This window comes from Anopheles coustani, chromosome 3 (genome assembly GCF_943734705.1).
Source record: "Anopheles coustani chromosome 3, idAnoCousDA_361_x.2, whole genome shotgun sequence".
Lineage (NCBI taxonomy): Eukaryota > Metazoa > Arthropoda > Insecta > Diptera > Culicidae > Anopheles > Anopheles coustani.
This window is the reverse complement of record NC_071288.1, coordinates 34,145,302-34,165,281: the sequence shown is the minus strand read 5'-3', so window position 1 is coordinate 34,165,281 and position 19,980 is coordinate 34,145,302. Positions and strand designations below refer to the sequence as shown.

Sequence of the window (19,980 nt, the reverse complement as noted above, 5' to 3'; positions counted from 1 at the left end):
GTTTCCCAATGGAGAAAAAAATATACTCCTTTTAACATAATCACTAACCGACAAATCGCTCGTGTGGCCCACAAAACCCTTCGCCCGCTTGGTTTGCTCGGAAAGGGTTGGCAACTGCAAAAGGCATATTTTTGGAACCGAATCCTTTTCCGCTTGCCCGGCAACGGTGCGCCTATGAAGCAGGGGGACCTTCTTTTGCTAAAGCAGGTGTATTTTATGCAGTAAAGGGTATGAAAACGAAGGGCGTGTGCCATCTGCAAAAGGGATGTGCTTTTCAATCTGTTTTGGAAGCGCATTTTTCCACCTGAAGGAACCGGAGCCGGACTTTGGAAGTTGTGCGGAAAAAAGGATCTAGCAAGAGCTTGAATACTGAGCAAGAGAAATGGTGTTTCTAATGTTATTCGACAAAAATCTCCCATAGGTAAGAGCTATAAAACGATTGATGCTGAGGGATGTGGAAGATGGCTTTTTCCTAAGAGGAAATAACAAAATCGAATGTTGCTAATAAAACAAAGCACCGCATTGACCTTCCGTGCCCTTTCCGAATGAATGCGAGGTAGAGGAAACGGTCTACCGACTTGGACATAAATATTGCACCGCGACCATCAAACCTACCGGTTAATGATATTTAACTTTGCACCGGGGTCAACTGTAAATCCCCCGCCGTTGGAGAAGAACCACGGGAAAGTCACGGGACACCTAATGAATGGGTGACAGGGAGGGAAGGAATAGAGAAAATTTCTAACACATAGACAACGGCAAAGAACTGGAACAAGAGAAAAGCCGGAAAAGAAAAACAAAAACGCTACCACCAGTAAATGCGCATAAATAAAAGTTAGGTTAGGTAGGACGCCACCGTTTGGCGAAATGTGAAAATGGGAAAACACCCTGCTCGGGACCGGGCCCGGCTAGAGGATGCCGCTAGAAACACGGGGTGGAAGTAAATGGTCTCAAAATATAAAATTCCTCGCGAGCCCCCGTCCGTCGGTGTCCCCCGGAAGTGCCTAAAATAAAGAGTATATGTCTCTTTCTTCTCGGTCTTTTTCGTATCTTTTTACCCTCCAAGTATCCTCCCGGAATGTCCCGCCAGCCGTGATGGCGGTGGACAGCGGAGAAAGGCACCATCCCGGATGGTCATCCATTGTGGCATCCATCCAGGTAACGGCGTGGGTCGGCGAGCGCGAAACTTTGCACTTAGGGCTGAATGGAATGACGACGAACTGCCGGCAACGGGGCAAGCGACAAACCCCCTTCGCCGTGGTAGGTAAAAAGTTTGGCAGCGGCAAAACCACTCCACTCTGCGACCCGCGAACGTTTTGCGGGCGGAACGATATAAACACATCCTAGTTTAATGCCATATTTACGACGGCACCAACGACAATTCTTTGTGGAAGCGCACCGGTTTGAAGATGGCTGAAAAGAGCGCTCAACGGGCGAAATTTAATGCCACACTTTGCCGGTGCTTATCAGCGCTCCGTCGAGAAAAAGCCGTCCCTAAACCGTGCGCCTTTTCAAACGCTGGACTTGGATGTGACTTTCGATGCCGGGAAAATGGTCAACACCATGCTGGACGTTTCCCAGCTTCCCGGGGAAAAAAAACCGTTGCCCACCGAGCGGGAAATCAATTTTCGAAAAAGGTTCCCCAACCCCCGGGAGCTGCCTTATCGGGGGCGCAGCTTGTGTGATCATCCACGAGTGGTTTTGAGGAGGAGAGCGGAGACAGTTTAATTTGAAAGTATAAGGTCCGGAAACGGGCCTTATCAACCCCCCTCCTCCCTCTCCTCCTCCATTCCGTCAGATTCCTTTCGAGTCGAACTCGTGAAATACCAGCATAACCCCGGCAACGTTCGAGCGCCGGACAATCTCGAATCACACGAAAGCGCCAGCAACCCAGCCACCCACCGGCTTCTGGGACGCGGGAAGGCGCTGGAGACCGGAATAAAATTTTCTCTATTTTCCACTAAATTTGAGATGTCAGTTCGTTGTGCGGCCGTAAATCATTTCCGATACTGGTAAAGCGAAGCGAGCGCCTTGAGCAGGCGCATCCTAGGACAAGTGTGGTGAATTCCTGGGAAAAATTAATACACAACCACGAAGGAAAACTTTGATTTCGGTTTGAACAGGGGGGCGGACGGACGGGCAGGCGGCTGGGATGGGTGTATTTCTGTGAAATATTAGTCTTTAAATAAAGCTTGTTCTATCGTTAAACCGATACTGTCGAGAAGAACTACCTCCCAAGTGAAACATGGTCCGTTGAAATGGAAATGGAAATGGAAGTTAGACGTCGGGTAAATAAAAACTTTGCTACTTTCTTCCTGGAAGTGGCCGAACAGGTTAGATCAAACGTCGAGGAATTTTGTTTTCCTTTTTAATTTATAAACAGCTGTTTTGTTATAGACACTTTTGTTTTTCCTTATCTTAACCTTCCATTTTGTAAGCATTTATACAATTTCTTATCAATCATGAGCACGTTTTATAAGTTGTAATGTTTACTCCTTCCTGAATCTACACTTGTCGTTTGTGGAGAAGCACATGACTCGGAAATGCGGGAAACATAGGAAACCCATATCACACAGAATCGTCTAAAACAGGCTGATCCATCGGATGCTGCGGAAAATTAAGCTAAACTTCAATGAAGAGAAAGAGAGAAAGCAAGGAAGAAATCAAACGGAACCGGAATCGAAAGGCAGCAATTGTGATCGAAAAACAAGGAAAACACAGCATTTCTTGGGCGGAAATTTATCATTCATCTGCAGACTATTAAAGGACATATGCTAGGATCAAAGAAACCGATAGCATAACCTTCTCTTTGAAACGGAAATTGGTCGTCTTCTTCTGCTCCTCGAGAAACTCAACCCGCCAAGTGTTAATAGATCAATATTAGTTCCAGCCGACTTAATAGAAGGTTCAGTTCTCGGGAAAGCTGTTTAATATTAGTTTCAATTACAGCTGTTGTGTTGACCATGTAATGCGTTTCGGGGAAGTAATTATGCAGCAAATATTTCGCTACCGCTCCATCACCCGAGAAAGCTCGCTTTCGCTAGCGTGCTGACCCGAACTCTTCAATCGAGGCCAGCCCTTAAACGGAGCGATGATAATGAAGATTGATTAGAACTATTTTTCCCCGTTAGCGCCCCCGTTTTCGGAAGCACCAAGGATGAGATGAACAACAAACAAAAGAAGATGAAAAAACGAAAACGATGCTCGGAAAAGCTGGAGAACCCCGAGTTCGAGCTTATCGTGGTGCTTAGTGCTTCGTTTGCTCGACTTAAATCAATCCTTTTCCATCCCATACTTCGTCACCCAAAGTCGGTCACCCGTGGTCACACAAACTCACCAACACCCCCAGCCACAACAACAACAACGCCAAGGAGGAAAAAATGTACACACACAAGCGGGTTGGTCCTTCTTTCCCGCCCTTTTTATTTTTTACCTTCACGCTCCGTCGATGCGCGAAATCCTCAGTTGAGGGGATTGCATTTAATGACGTGCCCCACGGCCAAGTGGTGGAGGTGGTTGGGGACGGACGGACTGAGAAATGACGAACGACTCATCCACTTGACATCGGGAAGCCCAAACCGGGGGAGGTTCTCGATAGCGCTATCGGAAAAAGGCTGCCATGCGGAAGAATATTGATTCCAGGGTGTGGTAAATAATTTACACTCCATTTGCCAGCAAAAACCCACGGTTGGGTTGAGGCGCTCGATAGGACGGGGGATCATTCGGCTAGTCTCCGGTGGCCACCGGCAGGACAACGATAAATCATCGCACCAAATGGCTCCCTGTGGTGTTTACTGTAACTCTGGTTACGTCGATGAATCGAACGAGAAGCAGTTGAATCGAAAGTTTTATCCTGAAAGCTACCAAGTTTGGAGCTTGAGCTTGAGCCTATCGACCCACAGATGACGCTATGCGATATGTTCTCGTTGGACTTCATTTAAAATAACTGAAATCTTTGAACTATTTGGAAAGTTATTGGAATAGCGAGAGATGGTGGTCAATGCAATTTCTTTAAAGAAATTAATCCTAATCTCTTGCTATGTTCTCGTAGATGACATCAAACAAACCGCTTCAAACACACAGTTAACAGACCTAATACTCAAAGCGCAGGTCCGCGCCTTGTCGCCTTAGGAACCCGTCACACCGAAGTCACGGTTATTGATTAAACGGCAGTGCTTGAAAGAGTTAATGGACCAACTAAAACGATGCCGCTTAAAGTGCTCTCCTCAGACGATTGGTTCGAAATCGCGCTGGTAAAGCAAACTACGGCATCCATCAGTTTCCAGTGGACCTTCCGCAATCCTCTCGATGTGCCGTACGATCTGTTCAAGGTGGAAAAGTGCTACAGTGTCAAGCGCGATCAGTGGGAGATGGTGTACTGGGGTACCGGGACGACGTTGACCGTGCGTTGTCTAGAGCAGAACCTTTGCTACTCGTTCCGTGCAAGTATCCTACATCAGCCGACTGATGGTGCCGACTTCCAGTACGCCTACCAGTCACCCATCTTCAAGGCTTGCACACTCCCGAACGTACCATCCACGATGGGACTCTACCGGGCGGTGAAGAAGAGCCAACCGGGACTAGTACGACGGCTTCTGCATGCTCGCCCCGAGTTGGTCAACGTGCCCGTACATGGGGAAACGTTCCTCTACCTGGCCGTGCGCAGCGGAAACCTGGACCTAGTGAACGTACTGCTGGATGGAGGTGCTAACATCGATCAGGGCGTACCGGATACGAGCGTCACTCCACTTCACCTGGCGGTATACCGACGCAATCTGGCTCTGGTGCGACACTTGATCGAAAAAGGTGCGAACGTGCAGGCACAGAACTGCGTCGGAATGACCATCGGCCATTATGCGATCGACACGGACGACCTGGCGATGGTGAAGTACGTACTTGCGCAGGGTATCAGTCAGGAGGCGCGTGATCGATGCCAGTGGACGTTGATCTTCCGTGCGATATATATGCGCGCCTCGATCGAAATTGTGCGCCACCTACTCGAGCGCAAGTGTCGGCTGAAGGTGAAGGACCGTTTGCGCCTAACGCCCCTCTATTACGCGCAGATGGACGGCCGAGAAGGTATTCTGAGGTTGCTGCGCCGACGCTTGAAGATTTAATACAAAACGATTCATTATACTTCAAACAAGAAAAACACATTAAAGATTTTAAATGACAAAGAAAGAGACAGTTTGTCCTTGACTGATATAGTATATACGGAGAATAATAAAAAACAATCTTGTGCGTAACCATGGGAGACCAAGTTCTACTAAATATTAAAAACTTTTGATTTTGGTACCTTCATATGATAAATATTGAATCTTATAAAAACTTTGCAAAAAACGGTTACCCTACATAGGGTGTACTTAGTATTAAATACTTGTTTATGTTTATTTGTGAAGGATCTTCATCTTTATTTACAACCCACAACGGATGGTTCCAACGTGTACTTTTTCCGACCCTCACAACTCCTAGAGAGCCCATGTCCTAGACCACTATGATCTACAACCGTCCCGCCTACCTTACAATACTACTGATTGATCTACTCGACCATTGCAGAAGTCGTCTGGAGTCGAGCATCATTGAACGAGTCGGTCGTTATATTAAATAAAATCGTTATTCTAACACATTCCTCTAACTCTAATACTGCAGCGCCCTCAGAGGCTCTCATGTCCCACTACAGGTCGAAGGTTCATCGGAGTAGGATCGCCGGAGCTACGAAGAGCAGTAGGCTACTACTCCAGCTACGACGAGCCGCACTGGTCTGCGGTGGTTGCCATCCATCATTGTGGCTATCCCCATGATGGTCCGGGTGGTGATGCGGTGAACGTTTACTACGCGCCCGTCCACTACTCGATTCTTCCGCGGACTCTTGCGCACCCATTGGCTTCACGATGGACAGTTTCGTCGAGATGGGCTTAGCGGATGCTAGAGAGCCAAGCTGCTCACCACTGGCACCTCCATCCGCCTGTGCATTGATTCCACCCGGCAGCAGTGGGTTAGCGTACTCAGAAACCGGTGGTTGAACGGCGTTGGATCCTCGTGTACCATAGATGGCGACCGTGTCCGGCGCGAGGTAAGCCGCGATCGGTGGTATCTCACCACGGAACGGTCCAAACTGTGGTGTGTCTCGGACGAGTTGCTCCGTTTTCGAGCTTCCCGGAGAACCTACTGGTGGTAGTGGATCCGCGGCGTCACCCGGTGCACTTCCCAAAAGGGACACGTCTAGTACCGCTTTGCCGTCAAAAGCGACAACCGAACCCTCAGATCCGGCGATCGGTGGAAGGTAGTACGGATCGACACGCTCGTTTGCAGCGGCTCCAAGCGAGTCCTCATCTGCCTCCACTACGTCGGCCGTTTCATCGGGAAGGATCTCTACATTACGCTTGGTCGCTGACTCTCGCGATGCTCCAGAGGATGGCGAGGCGGATGTTTTCACGTGAGCCATCGCCATACTATCCAGTGGGGATGGGATGAACATCGGTTCGAAAGTCTGCCGAATAGGTTCGTCCTGATCGTGGATCATTAGAGCGTCGCTCTCGATCGCTTCATCGATGTCGTCATCCTGGCGCCGCTGGAATCCATGCTCGTGTGCCCGATTATCCTCAAACTCCAGATCGTAGTCATCCTTACGGCGGTAGATCGGCCGAAAACCGCTCTCTACCACGACCGAGCTTGGTTCAAAACCATGGTTAGCCGCTAATCCTTCGTACGCTCCCTTAGACTCACCGTGAGGCACACTCTCATAGGCCGCTGTCTTGAATATTGGTTTGATATTTGGTTTGTGAGTGTCCTTTACCGGTTTCGTGTGCCGAATGGGAAGTGTAATCGGTACAGGTTCGTTCTTCTTCAGACTCATGGTTAGGTGCGGTGGCATGTCCGGTAGGGCGAACGGTGGTCCACCTGGTGACTGCTGCCCATTAGGTGGACGCTGTTGCTCAATTCCACCAACCTGCTTCGGTGGCTTGGCCACCATCATCTCCACTGCTGGGCCCTTACGGTAGGGTGGCTTAATCTCGGTCGGTTCGCCCAGCAAGAGGATCGGTGCGATGGCCTTCATCGGTAGCTTGTTCTTGTTCACGAAAGGACGCATAAGTGGAGCTACCGGTTTCTGATAATGGCTAACGATCATCGAAGGTTGGGGGATAACAAACGGACGCGTTGGACGACTCCCAGCTACTGGACGTCGTTCCATTCCGATTGGACGCCGCACGGGTAGCTTCACTGGACGGAACATCGGTCCTCCGTTCGGTGGACGAAGATAAACCGGAAGTCCGGAAGACGAAAGAATCGGTTTCACTGAACCCCCGTGGTGATGTGGCGCTCCCGGTGGATATCGATGTCCCGGTGGTGGAGGTGGTCCATGATGATGTGTATGATGGTGATGTACATGCTGATGAGCAATGGTCTGATTAACGCCACCTTCAAAACCGGTGGTCTGATTTGCCCGCAGTTTCTCTTCCAACTCTTCCGCCGCACGAATACCATCCTCGATGATGCGTGTCATCTCGGGATGTTCCTCAAGATTAACATCGAATAATCCCGCCTGATCCGGTTTTGGCGCATCGGGGTTCATCTTGTGGTGCTTGATCAGATCCAGTTCGTGCTTCTGCAAGAAGTTCTCATGCTGCTGCAGGAAGTTGTCCGGTAGTACTTTCGACTCGTGCCGAATCGATTCCTCCACTGAAATGCCCTCGTTTGGATCGACATACACCTCATCTAGCTCGCTCGGTTGGGCGACGTCGCAAGCGTCGTGCACGTTGATGCGCCAACCAATGTAGCGGTGCGTGTAGCACTGATAGTAAACCGTATCCGGGGTGTCCGCATCTGGCGTCCAGGTGATAATACCGGGCTCGCCTGCGTCGCACTTAAGAGAGAGACTGCGCTGATACGCACCGAAAGATGGATACTCGTCCGCCGGTGGTCCGTCAGGGTTCGGCGTCCAGTTACAGAGGCGGCCGACACCGGTCGGAACAAGCTTTCCACTGCGGCTGCGATGCACTCCAGCAAATATACGGATGTTCTAGAAAGATTTGAGAAATGTAATTCACAAATTAATGTAAAGTCTACAAAATCGTCATTAAAGGCTCTCTGTTAATTTAAGGATCTTTTTCCACATCAATAGTCCACACCTATTCTAAACCAGAAGCTGAACTTACTTTCCGATCCTCCTCCGATTGATGCTCATATCCACCGACGGAATCATCCGTAATGTAGAACGGATGATACTTAGCCGGTACGTTCGGATCAAGTCCTCCTTCCACAACGAAAGTGTATGTCTTTCCTCGTACCACGTTGATTTCCGGAATGAGCAGCCCATTAATGTACCAAGAAATGCCCCACCCAACGTGTCCTAAAACGGAAGTACAATCATTATCAATACTTTTCCATAAGATGCAATGAGGCATCGCCTTACCCGTGATAGCTGGGTATCCCTGCTTGCCACCGGTCGGACCGAGCTGAGCGTAGAACACACCATCCTCCGGTTCGTAGCACTGTATCGGTGGGATGTCCCATGCACCAGCCTTTGCCGGAGGACGTGCCGTGGCCGGGGCCTGTGGTCTCTGCTGCTGCTGCTGCACACTGTTCGCCGCATCCTCACGCCTATTGCCACCACCGTAGTTCGACGAGGATGCCAACTTCTGTGGGGCCTGCGGACCTCCATAGGCCGGTTCCGGTGTACCGCGGTTCTGATCCGACTCAGGTGTCGGGCAGTTCCAGTACGGCTGACGACCAAAGTCAACCATCTTGGTGCCCTTCAGGTAGTGCGAGTGGTACGATACCTCGTACCGCTGGTTCAATGGACCGACCGCCCAGATAATGGCTTGCGAGGCATTGGTAAAGATCGGCAGATCGAGATGATCGGAGGCGCGCAGCGGACGCTGGTAGGTCACGATCGAGTATCCATTCACCATGGCCGCGTTTAGTAGCCGAATGGAGTTGCTACTCTCGGTGATGCGCGTATCAGGGCAACTACCCCGTCCGCCAGAGCACTGCGATTTGGCGTCCAAGTAGTAGTCCTGGGCGTACCCTTTCCCGGTGGCCTTATCCACCCACACGACAGCGACGTCCGCACCGATCATTTGGCTTTGCTGCGGGTTTGGTGAAACACCAAACGACATATACTCACCATCATCTAAAGGCAGATGGTGAGGAAAAGATAATTTATATTTTGTTCTCGGTACTACGTGAAATGCCTTGCCAAAATACCTACCAAGCTTGGCGACCAGCTGCACGACCACACTCTCTCCTGCAACAGCCCAGCGAACTTCGAAGGCCAGATCATCGAGAAGGACTTCGCAGTTCAGCTTAGACTATAAGTAGTTTAATTACGATCGACGAAAGAACCAGCAAAAGAGAATAGCATTAGTATTCCAGGGAACGTTACCCTTTATGCTATAAGTTGTGTCCTTTATGTTGCCGTCACTCCAAAAACCAACCTATTTAACACCCGGTATCAAAACTTATGCAGTTATAAAGCAAAAAGCGGTTACTCCATTGTGTTACACAACTTTGAATGTACAAAACTTTACAGCTGACACTAACGACCACACTAGAGTACTATTTACAAGTTGCTTATCACAGTTCTCGCTCGTTCTAGCAGTTCCCACAAACATTCCGCCCAGCGAGGGTTAGATCTCTTATCCGTAAGCTTATGCATACTTACGCACCGCGTTGCCCGAGATTTTTCTGTCGATTTGATTCGGGCTGTAAAAAAGTAAGGCAGCTCCGGGACCAGCAATGCCAATTGGAACCAGCCATGGAAGCATGAACAATCTCATCACAAAACACTCTCACAGCGCCACGGAAAACCACAATTATTTACAAAACAATGCGACCACCGCTAGACTTGGCCAATTATCCCAACACGCTCATGCCGATGCCTCTCGACGACGCACGCTCTCAACGATCCAATGGCAGTACATTATAACGGCACCGTGAAGCGTCATGCTTGCACCGCTTTTTAAAACCACTTAGCGAGGAAAGAAAGGGATTAGTTAATTGCTAACTCGCTAACCAGCTAACCATCCTAAGACCATCCATCTTTGGCAGCGTCGTCGGCATCGCTATAAAGAGCAGGTGACAAATTGTTGGTCATGGTAGGGGGGGCTAAGTTGAAGGGGGATCTAACTACCGGTTTTAATTATCTATATACACCTCCGGGAGGAAGACGAACGGCAGTCAACGACCTGCAACATTAGGTTTCCGTTAGCAAAGGAAAATTGGAAAATGATAGAAAATCGACTCGAGGGGCGGCTTCCGGTCCTTGTTTTCTTCCTGAACAAAGTAAAACCTGCCGTGCACATTCTTCTCGTTCCAGACACACAACTACGCAATACTTAGCTTGGTTTTGTTTTTCTTTTTGCAGAAAAGACACACATTTACTTTTATTATCATTACTTATCTTTACGCCACGCAGTTTCAGCTACAATGTCAGCACCAGGATGGATGAAGGAAAAGCTACTCCATAGCGCTTACCGGGGTGTTGCAGGGGACAACGATCGGGTACTTCCTACATTTAGATACCTGCCTAATCCGTTCATATTGTACACAATTTCATCATCATTCACCAGAAACTAGTCTTATGTTCATATTTAGTTACACGTGTTAGTCCTTCCGATTGTCTTTTGACGCATCGTGCACGCAACAGTCGTTATATAACCGATTTCGATTGTGTTTGCCTTCGTATCCAAACTGTATGTACAGGAACCTGTACCGGAAACTATTATTTTTGAAATGTGAATCACATGGGATCTGTTTTAATAACATTCAAACTCATCATAAAAGACAATTGAAAGTATCGATAATGGATCATTTAAATAACGAAATTCAATCTGTTTGTCTGATAACCGTAGTGTTATGACTGCTGATCATTACATTAAACGAATAAAAATATCATATTAAATAGATACAATCATAGCATATCCAGCATTCTTCGCCAGTGATAACGTGTGACTTTACACGTTTCGTGATTGCTGAAAAAGGGAGTAAAAAGAAGGTAGAAAATAACCGGTTTAAGACGATGCACGGTTGCACACCCGGGGATCTCGAGGGATGGACAGAATGATCCCTCAGAGTGTAGTTGGTTGGTAGAGGAAGTTGGTATGTACTCCAATGGAAATCCAAGAGCGATGTTTCATGTTTAAAACGCTATGGGGTTCAATAATTCAGTCAAGATGTCATAGTTTCTTATGTACCCTATGTATGTACATAGCATTTGCTTGGTAGAAGAATAACATGTATTATCCCTTATTATGAGTGAGTATGGTGAGTAGGTGCATCAGGTGTAGTGTTCCCTTCTATGCCTAGGTGCCATGTGCTCGTTCCTGGCAGGTGATTAATGTTCCTCTGAGGTAGCGGTAAGCGACACGAACACATGAGTGGATGACATTAATTGGTAGCGGAGTGCAGTTTGTGGCCCGGTTCCCGGTGCTGGTGGCGTTAGGGAGAGTGGATGAGGTGACCCGTGTGGTTGTGTGTGGGGGTATAGTGGGTGTGTGTGTTGCTGTACATTGACGATCCGTTTAGAACAGCAGTGAACCGACGTAGTCGAGCAGCCCGCCGGAGCTGCCACTTCCGGCCGATGCTGGCTTGCGACGCTGGCTGCCCTTATTTACCTGCGGACTGATGCCGAGCATCTTCAGCGACGGCGGCACGTTGATCTGGTCCGGGATGCGCACGTGCCCAAAGTCGACGGTGAACGCCTCACACCACACGCCAAAGTGGCCGATGTCAAACACGGTCAGATCGCCCGGGAGCGTCAGCACGATCGTCTTCTTGTCGTAGCGCCGCAACGGGGTCTCCTTGCCGTTTTCGTCCGGGATGCGAATACCCTGCGATGTCGGTGCGGCTCCACGGCCAACCCAAAATTTGGCATCTGGTAACAGTAAGGTGTTAGAAGACACATGGTGACATGTATTATTTTGGATCAACACCCTCGTGCTTAGGGACTACAGGCGTCAATACCCATTTCAAACGATATGATACATTTTATCGGCATCAAACTAACTCCAGCAGGTATTCTAGATAGTTTGTATGCTCCACTTACCGGGTGCCTCTCCGTCGTAGCTGAAGTTCGGTACCAGGAGCGTCTGCGCGTCAACGATAACGATATTGTCCGAACTAACGTCATGCACTCCGCTCAGACCGGCAATCTTGGTCGGGCGCGGAAAGTCCAGATCGTTCCGGATCTGCACATCGCCAAAGTTCACCGAGAAGTCGTCGCACCATATCGAGAACCAGCGGAGGTCGCGCAGCGTTTTGCCCTCCGGCAGCGACAGCGTGATGTCCTCGTTCCGGTACCTTCGCAGCACCCCGGCACGGCCCCGCTCATCCCGCAGCCGATGGGCGCCCTTGTTGCTCGGTGCTCGCGTATTCCCGACATAGAAGTAGGCCGCTAAAACAGACGTTTAGTGAGCATTTGGAGATGGTTGCATTAAGCTTACCAAGCTAACCTTAATTACTTCGCTTAAACCCTCCGTATGACTTACCCGGACCTTCGCCGTCGTAATTGAAGTTCTTCAGGAAGAGTGTTCGTGCGTCAACGGCGTACACCGACCCGGACACACCGTGGTGCAGCTCGGTCAAATCGCCGATTTTAGTACCGTAGTACCCCTGCAGACCATTAGCTTGCGCCACCAGGAGGCCTAAGGGAAACGACAACGGAATATAAAAAAAAAAACGTCCCGTACAGAAACCATTAAAAAAAGAGAAAGGGAAATTTTTTAATAAGAATGAGACAGAGCGAAGGCTCGTACGTGATGACAAATGACCACACTGGCTGGGCAAAAGGGACCCCGTCTAAAACTGTTGACGTTCGCAGTGGGAAAAGATGTGCCGTAACCCGCAAGGGGCCCACCTAGCGAGTGCGCCATTAAAGTGTCCATGGAATCGACCCCAGCTAGAAGGTTTGCGCGTTGTAACGCGATCGTCTGCACTGGCACCGGAATCCATCCCCGAAACCGGTCCCCGAGGCGCCGCGCGGAAAACACCGCACGTACCTACACGTTAACTCTCAAATTAATTGGATTTCCCTTTCATTTTCACCCTCCTCTCCCGGCCGCGCTGGAGTGCACTGGCCGCCGAACACCGAAAAGCACATGCGCTTGAGGCGACCGATTGGAATTTCACTTCCAATGGCTCTCCTTTTTGTGCCCTTACACACCACCCCATCCCTACTCCCTCCCATCGCCATTTGGAACTCTCCTGCAGCAAGAAGCTTTAATGGCCGGCGTGGCGACATAAAACATGAGTGAATTCTTTCTTCTCCCCCCCCTCGCCGCCCGGGAATGCCGGCGGAAAGAAAGCATGTCACTTTCGTTGACTTTCTCGTGCCCGTGATCTCGAGCCTCTCGAGGTGGAGATTTAAACGCCCCGAGGCTCCATTGCCATTGTTGTTCCCGGATCCGTCCGCGGAGTGTTTGATTTGATTGAAGACCCAACAAGGCGGTCGGTCTTCGAACGGAAATTGGAATCGTATCGCATGCGCGCCAGAAAACGAACCCCACTACTCCACTCTCCCAAGAGACCTCCGTTTCCCTTCCGCCCGCCCGGAGGAGTTTCTAACGGTTTGCGGTGTTGATTGATTGCTCTAATGGTTCCTGCACCGGTTTGCTCCAAGCACCCTGGCAGAGTCCCACTCATTGGGGATACAATTCCGAAAATCCGATAGAAAGGAAGAAACGTCACAACGGTGGACAATTAGAGCAGCCTCGCGGCGGGTAGCTGGAATGCAAACGTGGTGGGAAAAAACCTGATCATGGAATGCTTTTGGCACATGACGATTTGACGTGGCTGGCCGGGAAAATCAATCGAAAACAAAAGCAAATTTTCCCGCATCAGCTATCGAATTCTTTGTCGGATTGGTGTTGACGTCAGCCAAAGCGTCCTTTATTTGCCGACGATTTTAGCGTGCCGTTTCCCTTTCAACACCGCGGCTAGTGAAAGTGTGGTACCAGGCACCGAAAAATGGTCCATTGACCTTATCCGAGTGCAGCGGAGAACGCACGCAGGCGTAGGCTACGATGCTCTATGATGCCCGAACAAATCAGGTTTCCCCTTCGCCATTTTTTTTTTTATTTCTTCACTCCGAGAAGAAGGAGCAGCAGAGGGCGGTACTTTCAAGGCCGGCCATATTCTCCACCGTAAGGTGAACCGTAGCCCACCACATTTTTTATTTCACTGCCCAAAACTTGAAGGAAGGAGACATCTTTGGGGCGCGAATGAAAGGAGAAGAAAAATAAAACATTTAAATAACACCAAAACGACGGCATATCGACGGGCAAGTGACACGATTGAAATGCTTACCTCACCGGGTCGGGGATCGCGGATCGGGTCGCAAAATCTCAAAACGGTGAGGGCGAGAGAGAAAGAGAGAGGATTGGAGGGAGAGGGAGAGAGGGGGGAAAAAAATAAAACCTACATATTTGTATTGCGCCATGGGCCATAAAGTTACGCAACGGACGCGAACTTCAGCCCCCCCCTCGGGGGAGCTGGTATCCTGCGGCCTCGCGGGACGACACCGGATGGCTACAAACGGTGCCCGGATGCTGCCCCATGGGCGTCTCAGACGAAACAGGGTGGTAAATTACCATATCGTTAGCCGTTAGCGCAGTGGCCAGTTCTGCACCGGAGCAGCCGGCATAAGAGAGGCCGGTCCAAGAGAACGGTGGCATGTGATGTAATCGAGTTTCTGCCAGCAGTCAACAGCTGATCGCTGACAAACAAATCGTCAACCTGAGAAAGGCAGATCGTCGGAAAGAATGGTTTCGCTGGTGAGAAAAACAATTATGTGGCTAATTAAATTTTAATCATCACAAAAGAATGAAACGAAACTGAACTTTGCAACAACATTACAAAACACTATCAAAATCAAAGATATTTCCTATGGCCGCTATATTCTAAAAATTAATATAAAAGATTATATAATTAATATAAAAGATTATAAGGCTATTTCTATCTGTTTATCAATGGAAATAAATGGTTGTTTGCAAAATGGAATTCTACGTCTTGCAAAAAAAACCAGTACGATTTCATGGAGAGACTCCGTCATTATGCAAGGAATTTAACAGATCGACATATTTGAATCTTTCTATTGCATTTTCACATATTTTGATTATAAATATACTTACTCTTGATGAGAATACTCTTTTTAACGTGAAAGAGATCTAAAAGAACCTGATTCCCATAATTTTGCAGAAACACAAAACCATTCCAGTATACACTACGGTTTTCCTCACACTGCATTTGAGCAACTGTAAATAATTTACCTAGATATCCATCGTTCCCCGTTCGTTGCCCTCGTCTACTATCTGCTTCATGATGAACGCAAAAAATGGCGTCTAAACTTACGCAAGATAATCTACTTCTTCCGCACGGACAACCACACTGAAACCCGTTGCTTGCGCTTTTCATGTCCCATGCTAAACCTGTCGATCGGCACAGGATAAACTTGCGTGATTGACAGCGTGGCCCCGAGAGTTATGGCACGGCAGCACCACGTACAATAAAGAGCACCACTTTACGGTCCCCTTCCGACCGCGGTTCGCGCTCCTGCGGATCCGAAAACACATCCCGATCGAGTATTTTCATCCCCGTCCCACTGGTCGAACGATGCAGATGTAAATGTAAAAGAGGCCCGAATAAATATGTCGCAAAGATGCGCTCATGCGATCGCCACGGCCAAAAGCGAAAGGGAACGGATGGCTTAAGAAGAGCCTTTTTTCCGCCAATTTGCCTTCGATAAAGATTACTGAAGAAAGTAAATATACCCGCAAAAGGAATCCCAATCGTATATTTATCAGTCGCAAAAAGGGAAAGGGAATTAATCCTGGATGCTTGAAGTGCCAAAGAAAAATTATATGTTGGCTGTAAAAAATGTGTTTCATTGATACAAAAAATTGTGATTGTGCATTGAAGCATGGGGTTCAATTTTTCCTGCATTCATTAATTAAACTTCATTAAAATTGTAAAATATTGATTCTATCAAACAATGAATGGGAGTTCTTTTATCAAATTAATTTCAAATTATTTTCCCTCAATCAGTTCTATCAAACAGCGATCGCTATCGTTTGCCAACGGTAAAGATAACTACTCGCGGGCTCGACAACGACCCCAAAAGGCCGCTGGCCTTTCCGTTTTCTCAGCGGGCGAAGATAATTCTACGCGCTCGGAACGAACGAAGGAAGGAAAGAAACAAATAACGCAACACAATCACCCCTCGGATCGTTTGATTGCACGGGAAAAGAACATCTTCGCACGTTAGCACACACGCACTGGTGGAGCTTTTCTGGGGGGATGAAGCTTGATCGCATTATAAGGCGCTGCCCGGCCGGGAGTGGAAAAGTTGTACAATAATTGGATACCGAAGGAGGGAAGGAAAGAGCGCATTGAAACAGAAGGCAACCCCAGGGTGGCGAGAAACAAAACGAGCATAGAAGCAACATTTGCATAATCGTTTTAACCTTTGATAAATAACAGTTGGCCCGGCCGCCCGCTAGGTGCGATCGCAGCCATCGTCGTCGTCGTCGTCGTCGTTGCGAATCGAAGCAGCATCTTGCCCGAACGCTTTGTGGAGGTTGGGTTGGAAGGTTGGAGATGCACAATTCATTTACCTTCGAAACGTTTGCCAGCGTCAGCACCGGCACGAACCGGGTTCAGCGCCATCGGCCACAACACAACAACCGGTCGGTTTGACTGGTTTTGCGTTTTCTTGGCTAATTGTTTGTGGTTTCCTTTTTTTCCCTTCCCGACCACCCCCTTTCCTGGGTTGGAACCGTTTTCCAGCCCGCTCGGTGTGATCGGAGCCGTTCTTGACACCGTATTTTTTTAATCCCACACATCAACGGCACCTATTTCCCGTTGGTGGTCGCATTATAACACCTCGTTTGAAGTATCATCATGATTTTAAACTGAACTTTAACTTCCAACATAGTAGACCAATGGTAGCTTTGTTTTTTTGTGATTTTTCTTTTTGTTTGTTTTGTTTGTTTTAATGTTTTGACCCAAAAAAAGTGTGTTTGAAAATTATTCATTGTAACGAATTGAATATTAAGCATAATCTCTTTTTAAAACAATCAGAGCAAGATACTCCACCTTTCTGGTTCTTCTTTTAATCCAATTCCACAAAACTTTTTTTAATTTAGATGAAAAATTAGGTAGAGGCTCTTTCAATAATTTTTCTCTGCTTTGTTTTTGCAACTGTGTACTGTGGAACTCATCATCATCATCAAATATCTTGTATGTATCTCAAGGTTTATACCCTCCTTAGAAATAACATTCGCAGGTTTTTTAGTGGGCAAATAAACATTTAAAAACAAACATGTGTTCCGCTAGTACAACACCGTACGACAACCGTCCGGCACCGTGTTTGTGTCGTAGGAAAACGGTTTCTCCGCGAAAGAGAAAAGCTCCGGCTAACGATTTCCGTGGTTTGGCTCGCGGAGGCCGGCGAAAGGGATAGAAATTTTCTTTCCTATGCTTTGTTTACGACAATGATAACTAGACAAAACAACACACAAATTGTCGCCGCCACGATCGTTAACGACATAGCGCGCGGCCGCTCGCCTGTTTACGCTCCATTTCCGTCGGCTCCGTGGAAGACGCGCGGAGCCACCGGAGCATTGCCGGATATTAATTGCAAAAATCTCACTCGGAGGTTTTCGAGCGCTAGCGCCGAAAAAAAACACACACACACACAAATGTGGGTCAAAATTTCCCTTTTCGGTGCTCCAAGCACGAGGGTTTCCCGAAAATAAATACCTCTGGTAGCGTATATGATTATTCAAATCGCTTCACGGCCAAGCAAGCGTGCCGGAAGTTGGGTTTGCCTTGCGTTTCGGGTTTTGTCAGCCCGAACACCATTTGCCAGCCAATGGCTGGCAATCGTACTTCGTAGCGAATTAACTGGACTTCACCGTATCCGAATCCGGAGGCTCGAATTGATAAGCCCGCCCGACCCACCAAGGAGCCGACGACGATCGACGATGATCGAACGGGCTGACCGAGATCCGGCGAATGATCGGCGCACTCGCGGGGCGTTTGGGGGAGGGGGTACAGGGGAATGAAAAGTGCGATAAATAGGGAGAGTGGTCTCGTGAAAGCAAACCGGGAAAAAGGAGGTAACACGGCTCCTCGGGAGCTTGGAGCAACTGGTTTCCGAGTGTCTGATCCCCGGAAAGCGGTTGACGGTGGCAATAGGTACGGGGAGGGGGAAGGAGAGGCAGTCAAAAGTTGGCCACGGGGCCGCGGTACCGAGTGGCGGAAGGAAGTAAAGAAAAACTTGGAACGCACCACGGGAATTTGGGTCTTGCCATTCGGTGTGCGTGTGTGTGTATGTGGATGGATTTTCATTCACTCATCATCTCCGATCATTAGTTATGAAGTCGGTCGGGGCCGCACCAGTAGCTGCAGCGTAAATAGAAAGGCGTCCAGCCTGGCCACCAACCGGCCATGGGTTGTAATGTAGGGAAGCGGCACACACAGCGGGCAATTGGTCTCCGGATAAACTGCTCTCGAGAAGCAGTGGCCAAAAAAAAGGTGGAAGAAAAAATAGACAAACTTCTCGAAATGCTCGATAAGATCCCGCCGTTGATGACTATGATTGCAATTGATTTCAACGTTTCATACTTCAAATGTCCGTTCGGGGTTTCTTGCGCTCCTTTTTGGTTTGCTTCCTCCATCATGCCAAGCCCACTTTAATCCCGCCGATGATAGCACTGGATGTTGAGAAATGGGAGCTGAGAGGCCGATTTGTGGCACAGCGTGTAGGTCACCACCATCCACCGTCCAGAGCGTCTTGGACAATTGACCCAAATATCTTCCCGGACCGCGCGGGGAACTCTCTGAAACGCGAACAACCGATAATGATCGTCATCGTCATGATCGCCGTGATCGTGGACTCGGTGGGCTGGCCCACTGCCATAATCCTCACACCATTATATTTGTTGGTAGGACACAGGAACTCGCACAAGAACTTACAGATCACAGGCAGCACGGCAATGGCTATAGACGTTGATGTAGCCATTTTTCTCGATGATTGGGTTTGTCCTCCGATTCGGGAGCAACTCCCGAAACAAGGTTCTTTCCTTGCGATTTGAGACACGCTCGTCCAAGAAATACGACAATGAGGCGTCACTAAACCTTAGATCACTGCACTGTTTTTGGATAAAGTTATTTCCTTCAGTTTTTCCCAGCTCTCCAGTTTCGGATGTTGGGTTGTGAACGACACGGAGATTCACCGCGGAAACACCAAGTCCCGTTGTCTTTGCACTACTTCACTTTCTGTTCTGGCCTCAACACGAGACGTTCAATCGCGGCCTGTCCAGTCCAAGAGTCCCGTTTTTCTCCGCGCACAGACACATAACCCACATCAGCCCACATACATAAGCACAATAACACACCAACACGCGTTCACGTACAGACTTCTTCCCGCAAGGCACCAAAGGTATCCAGGTTTCTGAAGGAACCCAGTGGTTTCTTCGAGGTTTCCGAGAGGCTGCTACTCCAGGAGTGAAATGGTGGACTGCTCTGGGCAAAAGCTCGAGCCCAACTGAAGCCCGTCGCGCCGGCGCACGACCATAAGTATGTACCGGAGAGTGTGTGTGTCTCGGGGCCTCGCGTTCGATGCATGAGGAGCCTCTGGCGCGCCCTGTTCTCCGTCGTTTCCCCCCCCGTCGTCGCCTCGGTGCTCGATTACAGCTTTAAGCTTTTTGCTGTTCGTTCGTCTCGCGCGGCTTCTTGAGACGGTGCGGTCTCTGCGGGCCGCGGAGGAAGCTGTGAAAATAGTCCGGCTGAACGGCTGTCCCATTCCGGGTGCTGTTGGGATCGGCCCCCCAGCTCGGATCACGCTCGCTACGGATGATCGGACGGATTTGTTGCGGATTCCCAAAAACACCTTTCTGCCCCCTGGAGGGGGGAGAGTATTCGCCGTGGTGCCCTCTTCTCGTGGCAAATAACCTTGCGCTGATGGCGGCGATGTTTGCC

The 19,980-nt window shown here is 48.9% G+C and overlaps 2 protein-coding genes across 2 annotated transcripts; one reads left to right on the top strand and one right to left on the bottom strand.

The window, feature by feature from the left end:
- Window positions 1-4,205: 4,205 nt before the first annotated feature.
- Window positions 4,206-5,117, top strand: LOC131259384 (putative ankyrin repeat protein RF_0381). The gene has a single exon (XM_058260865.1). The coding sequence runs from the start codon at window positions 4,206-4,208 to the stop codon at window positions 5,115-5,117; it is 912 nt and encodes a 303-aa protein (XP_058116848.1).
- A 572-nt stretch (window positions 5,118-5,689) lies between these two features.
- LOC131259803 (protein Skeletor, isoforms B/C) lies at window positions 5,690-19,021 on the bottom strand. Its single transcript, XM_058261396.1, has 8 exons — window positions 18,976-19,021; window positions 12,489-12,644; window positions 12,047-12,394; window positions 11,616-11,875; window positions 9,212-9,311; window positions 8,414-9,133; window positions 8,157-8,350; window positions 5,690-8,020 (listed from the first exon to the last, which is right to left on the bottom strand). Exons 1-8 carry the CDS (start codon window positions 19,019-19,021, stop codon window positions 5,690-5,692), a joined length of 4,155 nt encoding a protein of 1,384 aa, XP_058117379.1.
- Between the last annotated feature and the right edge of the window lie 959 nt (window positions 19,022-19,980).

Bases quoted from the DNA above. Each gene is read 5' to 3' on its own strand.
- LOC131259384 (XM_058260865.1), top strand. From the start codon at position 4,206: ATGCCGCTTAAAGTGCTCTCCTCAGACGATTGGTTCGAAATCGCGCTG.
- LOC131259803 (XM_058261396.1), bottom strand. From the start codon at position 19,021: ATGGCTACATCAACGTCTATAGCCATTGCCGTGCTGCCTGTGATCT. The intron at 12,645-18,975 runs GTAAGTTCTTGT...CGTTTCCCTTAG, and splicing joins TGCCGTGCTGCCTGTGATCT to GCCTCCTGGTGGCGCAAGCT. The intron at 11,876-12,046 runs GTAAGTGGAGCA...TACTGTTACCAG, and splicing joins CTACGACGGAGAGGCACCCG to ATGCCAAATTTTGGGTTGGC.